General features: G+C 54.0%; 1 protein-coding gene and 17 non-coding genes across 18 annotated transcripts in view; 1 reads left to right on the top strand and 17 right to left on the bottom strand.

Moving 5' to 3' along the window:
• Window positions 1–1,022, top strand: part of LOC126204020 (KH domain-containing protein 3-like) — a 16,445-nt gene extending 15,423 nt beyond the window's left edge. The window contains exon 3 of the mRNA XM_049938482.1: window positions 822–1,022. Within this exon, the coding sequence (XP_049794439.1) occupies window positions 822–1,022 (201 nt within the window). The remainder of the gene's footprint in view (window positions 1–821) is intronic.
• On the bottom strand, window positions 53–124 carry Trnah-gug (transfer RNA histidin (anticodon GUG)). Its single transcript has one exon. It is a non-coding gene; the product is annotated as a tRNA-His (tRNA).
• Trnae-cuc (transfer RNA glutamic acid (anticodon CUC)) lies at window positions 511–582 on the bottom strand. The gene has a single exon. It is a non-coding gene; the product is annotated as a tRNA-Glu (tRNA).
• On the bottom strand, window positions 865–946 carry Trnal-cag (transfer RNA leucine (anticodon CAG)). Its single transcript has one exon. It is a non-coding gene; the product is annotated as a tRNA-Leu (tRNA).
• A 4-nt stretch (window positions 1,023–1,026) lies between the features above and the next one.
• Trnal-uag (transfer RNA leucine (anticodon UAG)) lies at window positions 1,027–1,108 on the bottom strand. Its single transcript has one exon. It is a non-coding gene; the product is annotated as a tRNA-Leu (tRNA).
• A 758-nt stretch (window positions 1,109–1,866) lies between these two features.
• Window positions 1,867–1,938, bottom strand: Trnah-gug (transfer RNA histidin (anticodon GUG)). The gene has a single exon. It is a non-coding gene; the product is annotated as a tRNA-His (tRNA).
• Window positions 1,939–2,324: 386 nt separating this feature from the next.
• Trnae-cuc (transfer RNA glutamic acid (anticodon CUC)) lies at window positions 2,325–2,396 on the bottom strand. The gene has a single exon. It is a non-coding gene; the product is annotated as a tRNA-Glu (tRNA).
• A 282-nt stretch (window positions 2,397–2,678) lies between these two features.
• Window positions 2,679–2,760, bottom strand: Trnal-cag (transfer RNA leucine (anticodon CAG)). The gene has a single exon. It is a non-coding gene; the product is annotated as a tRNA-Leu (tRNA).
• An 80-nt stretch (window positions 2,761–2,840) lies between these two features.
• Trnal-uag (transfer RNA leucine (anticodon UAG)) lies at window positions 2,841–2,922 on the bottom strand. The gene has a single exon. It is a non-coding gene; the product is annotated as a tRNA-Leu (tRNA).
• Window positions 2,923–3,680: 758 nt separating this feature from the next.
• Trnah-gug (transfer RNA histidin (anticodon GUG)) lies at window positions 3,681–3,752 on the bottom strand. Its single transcript has one exon. It is a non-coding gene; the product is annotated as a tRNA-His (tRNA).
• Window positions 3,753–4,138: 386 nt separating this feature from the next.
• Window positions 4,139–4,210, bottom strand: Trnae-cuc (transfer RNA glutamic acid (anticodon CUC)). The gene has a single exon. It is a non-coding gene; the product is annotated as a tRNA-Glu (tRNA).
• A 282-nt stretch (window positions 4,211–4,492) lies between these two features.
• Trnal-cag (transfer RNA leucine (anticodon CAG)) lies at window positions 4,493–4,574 on the bottom strand. Its single transcript has one exon. It is a non-coding gene; the product is annotated as a tRNA-Leu (tRNA).
• An 80-nt stretch (window positions 4,575–4,654) lies between these two features.
• Trnal-uag (transfer RNA leucine (anticodon UAG)) lies at window positions 4,655–4,736 on the bottom strand. Its single transcript has one exon. It is a non-coding gene; the product is annotated as a tRNA-Leu (tRNA).
• A 758-nt stretch (window positions 4,737–5,494) lies between these two features.
• Window positions 5,495–5,566, bottom strand: Trnah-gug (transfer RNA histidin (anticodon GUG)). The gene has a single exon. It is a non-coding gene; the product is annotated as a tRNA-His (tRNA).
• Window positions 5,567–5,952: 386 nt separating this feature from the next.
• Window positions 5,953–6,024, bottom strand: Trnae-cuc (transfer RNA glutamic acid (anticodon CUC)). The gene has a single exon. It is a non-coding gene; the product is annotated as a tRNA-Glu (tRNA).
• A 282-nt stretch (window positions 6,025–6,306) lies between these two features.
• Trnal-cag (transfer RNA leucine (anticodon CAG)) lies at window positions 6,307–6,388 on the bottom strand. Its single transcript has one exon. It is a non-coding gene; the product is annotated as a tRNA-Leu (tRNA).
• Window positions 6,389–6,468: 80 nt separating this feature from the next.
• Trnal-uag (transfer RNA leucine (anticodon UAG)) lies at window positions 6,469–6,550 on the bottom strand. Its single transcript has one exon. It is a non-coding gene; the product is annotated as a tRNA-Leu (tRNA).
• A 758-nt stretch (window positions 6,551–7,308) lies between these two features.
• Trnah-gug (transfer RNA histidin (anticodon GUG)) lies at window positions 7,309–7,380 on the bottom strand. The gene has a single exon. It is a non-coding gene; the product is annotated as a tRNA-His (tRNA).
• Between the last annotated feature and the right edge of the window lie 146 nt (window positions 7,381–7,526).

Genomic DNA, 7,526 nt, shown 5'->3' with positions numbered 1-7,526 from the left:
GTACTCGTGCACTATCGCTATTGCAACGGCAGTAAGGCAAAACTTTCAAAATTGCCGTGACCAGGATTCGAACCTGGGTTATTGCGGCCACAACGCAATGTCCTAACCACTAGACGATCACGGCCACGGCCACGAAGCCACCCACGAAAGCAGCTGGCAGGAATGCAAGTGGCGATACACAGCAAAGCCTAGGCCAAGGTGTACGCCACAGCAGTGTCAGACACGGTCCGCATCACGTGTATACGAGCAAATGAACGTTGCTGCGCTGTCAGGACACTAACTACAGTGGTTAGCTGCATTCACCTCCGTGGCAATATCTTGCAGTCCTCCAAGCCTCTTGACTACAGGTACCCGTATGTGGCTGGATAACAAGTGGATAGATGCCGCATCTCTCTCGCCGTCAGGTGTTGCCACGAATCATACTTAACGTGGCTTTCTGCACGCGTCAGCGTAGCGTCAGTCGAGCTAAGTCGGGACAAGTCGCATAAGAGGAGCAACAAAAACGCGCATTTCCGGTACCGGGAATCGAACCCGGGCCTCCTGGGTGAGAGCCAGGTATCCTAGCCACTAGACCACACCGGATAACGGCGGCAGCGCTCTTCCAGCGAACGCAGCAACCACGCACGGTTAACTGTCGACAACTGTAAAAAATCCACTCTCTCGCGTTATAGAACGGCGTGCTCCGGACGCATTTCGTGGAGACGAACGCCAGCAATGATGAGAGCAAAAGGCGCCTCCAAATCCTGTCGTTGCACCACGCACTGTTCTACGGCAATTCACGAAGCAGAAGCTCACGCCTTGTTGTGCTGTTTTCTTTGCAGGCAATAAGCGCAGCCGTCTTCGACACAGGAAACATTACACGTTTGGCAGCTGTGGGGTTGGAACCCACGCCTCTCAAGAGACTGGTGCCTGAAACCAGCGCCTTAGACCGCTCGGCCACGCTACCTACACAACACGCGCGTCACAAGAGCTGCGTCCTACGCCACGAGAACACACCGCAGCGGCACAAAAGTGAGACGTAAAAATTGGCAACGGTGGGATTCGAACCCACGCCTCCGAAGAGACTGGTGCCTAAAACCAGCGCCTTAGACCGCTCGGCCACGTTACCGCTGGAGCACGAGCGGCGAAACGTTTCCTTTGTAGTACAAAGATCACTCCGAAATGTAAGTGTCTTGGCAATCGCTGTGCCATGTATTTCCACTGCTCTCCCACTGGAAGCGTCTCTTTAGGCCATCCACAACAAGAAAATGCCGTGCCCGCCGTATGGTAGCGACGCCACTTGTCTGTAGCTGTCGTAGTTAAGGAGACAGCATCGAGAGACGTTTTCGTGCTGTGACCAGGTTTCGAACCTGGGCTTTCCGTAACCACTAAAGTATCATAGCTGTACCTGTCAGGCGGAGCTAGAATGCTCCATGTAACAAACATATGTGAGCTCAAGGAGGTTACACGTGAAGAGAAAGCGGCAGGTTAACACGACTACAGCAAAACCCCTGGCAGCGCTGGGATTCGAACCGACGCCTACGAAGAGACTGGTGCCTTAAACCAGCGCCATAGAGCGCTCGGCCATGCTACGTGCGCTGCAATGGGCACCAGTGTTCCTAGCATTTGTAGAAACAGTGCACGCCACAGCTTCCTGTTCTGCTGGGGCTGGCTGCTCATCCATCGCACTTCAAAACAACTGCCCTTTTCGACTACAGAGAGCAGCGGACGTCTGCGCTCTGGGAGGCGACATTACGTGTTGGTGAGGAAGTGATAGTGCAAACTGCGGCCTGCGGAACACGAGTGACAAAATCAAGAGAGCACTGTCATTTCGAGTACTCGTGCACTATCGCTATTGCAACGGCAGTAAGGCAAAACTTTCAAAATTGCCGTGACCAGGATTCGAACCTGGGTTATTGCGGCCACAACGCAATGTCCTAACCACTAGACGATCACGGCCACGGCCACGAAGCCACCCACGAAAGCAGCTGGCAGGAATGCAAGTGGCGATACACAGCAAAGCCTAGGCCAAGGTGTACGCCACAGCAGTGTCAGACACGGTCCGCATCACGTGTATACGAGCAAATGAACGTTGCTGCGCTGTCAGGACACTAACTACAGTGGTTAGCTGCATTCACCTCCGTGGCAATATCTTGCAGTCCTCCAAGCCTCTTGACTACAGGTACCCGTATGTGGCTGGATAACAAGTGGATAGATGCCGCATCTCTCTCGCCGTCAGGTGTTGCCACGAATCATACTTAACGTGGCTTTCTGCACGCGTCAGCGTAGCGTCAGTCGAGCTAAGTCGGGACAAGTCGCATAAGAGGAGCAACAAAAACGCGCATTTCCGGTACCGGGAATCGAACCCGGGCCTCCTGGGTGAGAGCCAGGTATCCTAGCCACTAGACCACACCGGATAACGGCGGCAGCGCTCTTCCAGCGAACACAGCAACCACGCACGGTTAACTGTCGACAACTGTAAAAAATCCACTCTCTCGCGTTATAGAACGGCGTGCTCCGGACGCATTTCGTGGAGACGAACGCCAGCAATGATGAGAGCAAAAGGCGCCTCCAAATCCTGTCGTTGCACCACGCACTGTTCTACGGCAATTCACGAAGCAGAAGCTCACGCCTTGTTGTGCTGTTTTCTTTGCAGGCAATAAGCGCAGCCGTCTTCGACACAGGAAACATTACACGTTTGGCAGCTGTGGGGTTGGAACCCACGCCTCTCAAGAGACTGGTGCCTGAAACCAGCGCCTTAGACCGCTCGGCCACGCTACCTACACAACACGCGCGTCACAAGAGCTGCGTCCTACGCCACGAGAACACACCGCAGCGGCACAAAAGTGAGACGTAAAAATTGGCAACGGTGGGATTCGAACCCACGCCTCCGAAGAGACTGGTGCCTAAAACCAGCGCCTTAGACCGCTCGGCCACGTTACCGCTGGAGCACGAGCGGCGAAACGTTTCCTTTGTAGTACAAAGATCACTCCGAAATGTAAGTGTCTTGGCAATCGCTGTGCCATGTATTTCCACTGCTCTCCCACTGGAAGCGTCTCTTTAGGCCATCCACAACAAGAAAATGCCGTGCCCGCCGTATGGTAGCGACGCCACTTGTCTGTAGCTGTCGTAGTTAAGGAGACAGCATCGAGAGACGTTTTCGTGCTGTGACCAGGTTTCGAACCTGGGCTTTCCGTAACCACTAAAGTATCATAGCTGTACCTGTCAGGCGGAGCTAGAATGCTCCATGTAACAAACATATGTGAGCTCAAGGAGGTTACACGTGAAGAGAAAGCGGCAGGTTAACACGACTACAGCAAAACCCCTGGCAGCGCTGGGATTCGAACCGACGCCTACGAAGAGACTGGTGCCTTAAACCAGCGCCATAGAGCGCTCGGCCATGCTACGTGCGCTGCAATGGGCACCAGTGTTCCTAGCATTTGTAGAAACAGTGCACGCCACAGCTTCCTGTTCTGCTGGGGCTGGCTGCTCATCCATCGCACTTCAAAACAACTGCCCTTTTCGACTACAGAGAGCAGCGGACGTCTGCGCTCTGGGAGGCGACATTACGTGTTGGTGAGGAAGTGATAGTGCAAACTGCGGCCTGCGGAACACGAGTGACAAAATCAAGAGAGCACTGTCATTTCGAGTACTCGTGCACTATCGCTATTGCAACGGCAGTAAGGCAAAACTTTCAAAATTGCCGTGACCAGGATTCGAACCTGGGTTATTGCGGCCACAACGCAATGTCCTAACCACTAGACGATCACGGCCACGGCCACGAAGCCACCCACGAAAGCAGCTGGCAGGAATGCAAGTGGCGATACACAGCAAAGCCTAGGCCAAGGTGTACGCCACAGCAGTGTCAGACACGGTCCGCATCACGTGTATACGAGCAAATGAACGTTGCTGCGCTGTCAGGACACTAACTACAGTGGTTAGCTGCATTCACCTCCGTGGCAATATCTTGCAGTCCTCCAAGCCTCTTGACTACAGGTACCCGTATGTGGCTGGATAACAAGTGGATAGATGCCGCATCTCTCTCGCCGTCAGGTGTTGCCACGAATCATACTTAACGTGGCTTTCTGCACGCGTCAGCGTAGCGTCAGTCGAGCTAAGTCGGGACAAGTCGCATAAGAGGAGCAACAAAAACGCGCATTTCCGGTACCGGGAATCGAACCCGGGCCTCCTGGGTGAGAGCCAGGTATCCTAGCCACTAGACCACACCGGATAACGGCGGCAGCGCTCTTCCAGCGAACACAGCAACCACGCACGGTTAACTGTCGACAACTGTAAAAAATCCACTCTCTCGCGTTATAGAACGGCGTGCTCCGGACGCATTTCGTGGAGACGAACGCCAGCAATGATGAGAGCAAAAGGCGCCTCCAAATCCTGTCGTTGCACCACGCACTGTTCTACGGCAATTCACGAAGCAGAAGCTCACGCCTTGTTGTGCTGTTTTCTTTGCAGGCAATAAGCGCAGCCGTCTTCGACACAGGAAACATTACACGTTTGGCAGCTGTGGGGTTGGAACCCACGCCTCTCAAGAGACTGGTGCCTGAAACCAGCGCCTTAGACCGCTCGGCCACGCTACCTACACAACACGCGCGTCACAAGAGCTGCGTCCTACGCCACGAGAACACACCGCAGCGGCACAAAAGTGAGACGTAAAAATTGGCAACGGTGGGATTCGAACCCACGCCTCCGAAGAGACTGGTGCCTAAAACCAGCGCCTTAGACCGCTCGGCCACGTTACCGCTGGAGCACGAGCGGCGAAACGTTTCCTTTGTAGTACAAAGATCACTCCGAAATGTAAGTGTCTTGGCAATCGCTGTGCCATGTATTTCCACTGCTCTCCCACTGGAAGCGTCTCTTTAGGCCATCCACAACAAGAAAATGCCGTGCCCGCCGTATGGTAGCGACGCCACTTGTCTGTAGCTGTCGTAGTTAAGGAGACAGCATCGAGAGACGTTTTCGTGCTGTGACCAGGTTTCGAACCTGGGCTTTCCGTAACCACTAAAGTATCATAGCTGTACCTGTCAGGCGGAGCTAGAATGCTCCATGTAACAAACATATGTGAGCTCAAGGAGGTTACACGTGAAGAGAAAGCGGCAGGTTAACACGACTACAGCAAAACCCCTGGCAGCGCTGGGATTCGAACCGACGCCTACGAAGAGACTGGTGCCTTAAACCAGCGCCATAGAGCGCTCGGCCATGCTACGTGCGCTGCAATGGGCACCAGTGTTCCTAGCATTTGTAGAAACAGTGCACGCCACAGCTTCCTGTTCTGCTGGGGCTGGCTGCTCATCCATCGCACTTCAAAACAACTGCCCTTTTCGACTACAGAGAGCAGCGGACGTCTGCGCTCTGGGAGGCGACATTACGTGTTGGTGAGGAAGTGATAGTGCAAACTGCGGCCTGCGGAACACGAGTGACAAAATCAAGAGAGCACTGTCATTTCGAGTACTCGTGCACTATCGCTATTGCAACGGCAGTAAGGCAAAACTTTCAAAATTGCCGTGACCAGGATTCGAACCTGGGTTATTGCGGCCACAACGCAATGTCCTAACCACTAGACGATCACGGCCACGGCCACGAAGCCACCCACGAAAGCAGCTGGCAGGAATGCAAGTGGCGATACACAGCAAAGCCTAGGCCAAGGTGTACGCCACAGCAGTGTCAGACACGGTCCGCATCACGTGTATACGAGCAAATGAACGTTGCTGCGCTGTCAGGACACTAACTACAGTGGTTAGCTGCATTCACCTCCGTGGCAATATCTTGCAGTCCTCCAAGCCTCTTGACTACAGGTACCCGTATGTGGCTGGATAACAAGTGGATAGATGCCGCATCTCTCTCGCCGTCAGGTGTTGCCACGAATCATACTTAACGTGGCTTTCTGCACGCGTCAGCGTAGCGTCAGTCGAGCTAAGTCGGGACAAGTCGCATAAGAGGAGCAACAAAAACGCGCATTTCCGGTACCGGGAATCGAACCCGGGCCTCCTGGGTGAGAGCCAGGTATCCTAGCCACTAGACCACACCGGATAACGGCGGCAGCGCTCTTCCAGCGAACGCAGCAACCACGCACGGTTAACTGTCGACAACTGTAAAAAATCCACTCTCTCGCGTTATAGAACGGCGTGCTCCGGACGCATTTCGTGGAGACGAACGCCAGCAATGATGAGAGCAAAAGGCGCCTCCAAATCCTGTCGTTGCACCACGCACTGTTCTACGGCAATTCACGAAGCAGAAGCTCACGCCTTGTTGTGCTGTTTTCTTTGCAGGCAATAAGCGCAGCCGTCTTCGACACAGGAAACATTACACGTTTGGCAGCTGTGGGGTTGGAACCCACGCCTCTCAAGAGACTGGTGCCTGAAACCAGCGCCTTAGACCGCTCGGCCACGCTACCTACACAACACGCGCGTCACAAGAGCTGCGTCCTACGCCACGAGAACACACCGCAGCGGCACAAAAGTGAGACGTAAAAATTGGCAACGGTGGGATTCGAACCCACGCCTCCGAAGAGACTGGTGCCTAAAACCAGCGCCTTAGACCGCTCGGCCACGTTACCGCTGGAGCACGAGCGGCGAAACGTTTCCTTTGTAGTACAAAGATCACTCCGAAATGTAAGTGTCTTGGCAATCGCTGTGCCATGTATTTCCACTGCTCTCCCACTGGAAGCGTCTCTTTAGGCCATCCACAACAAGAAAATGCCGTGCCCGCCGTATGGTAGCGACGCCACTTGTCTGTAGCTGTCGTAGTTAAGGAGACAGCATCGAGAGACGTTTTCGTGCTGTGACCAGGTTTCGAACCTGGGCTTTCCGTAACCACTAAAGTATCATAGCTGTACCTGTCAGGCGGAGCTAGAATGCTCCATGTAACAAACATATGTGAGCTCAAGGAGGTTACACGTGAAGAGAAAGCGGCAGGTTAACACGACTACAGCAAAACCCCTGGCAGCGCTGGGATTCGAACCGACGCCTACGAAGAGACTGGTGCCTTAAACCAGCGCCATAGAGCGCTCGGCCATGCTACGTGCGCTGCAATGGGCACCAGTGTTCCTAGCATTTGTAGAAACAGTGCACGCCACAGCTTCCTGTTCTGCTGGGGCTGGCTGCTCATCCATCGCACTTCAAAACAACTGCCCTTTTCGACTACAGAGAGCAGCGGACGTCTGCGCTCTGGGAGGCGACATTACGTGTTGGTGAGGAAGTGATAGTGCAAACTGCGGCCTGCGGAACACGAGTGACAAAATCAAGAGAGCACTGTCATTTCGAGTACTCGTGCACTATCGCTATTGCAACGGCAGTAAGGCAAAACTTTCAAAATTGCCGTGACCAGGATTCGAACCTGGGTTATTGCGGCCACAACGCAATGTCCTAACCACTAGACGATCACGGCCACGGCCACGAAGCCACCCACGAAAGCAGCTGGCAGGAATGCAAGTGGCGATACACAGCAAAGCCTAGGCCAAGGTGTACGCCACAGCAGTGTCAGACACGGTCCGCATCACGTGTATACGAGCAAATGAACGTTGCTGCGCTGTC

Source organism: Schistocerca nitens, chromosome 1 (assembly GCF_023898315.1).
Source record: "Schistocerca nitens isolate TAMUIC-IGC-003100 chromosome 1, iqSchNite1.1, whole genome shotgun sequence".
Taxonomy (NCBI): Eukaryota; Metazoa; Arthropoda; class Insecta; order Orthoptera; family Acrididae; genus Schistocerca; species Schistocerca nitens.
This window is presented reverse-complemented; position numbering and strand designations above follow the sequence as displayed.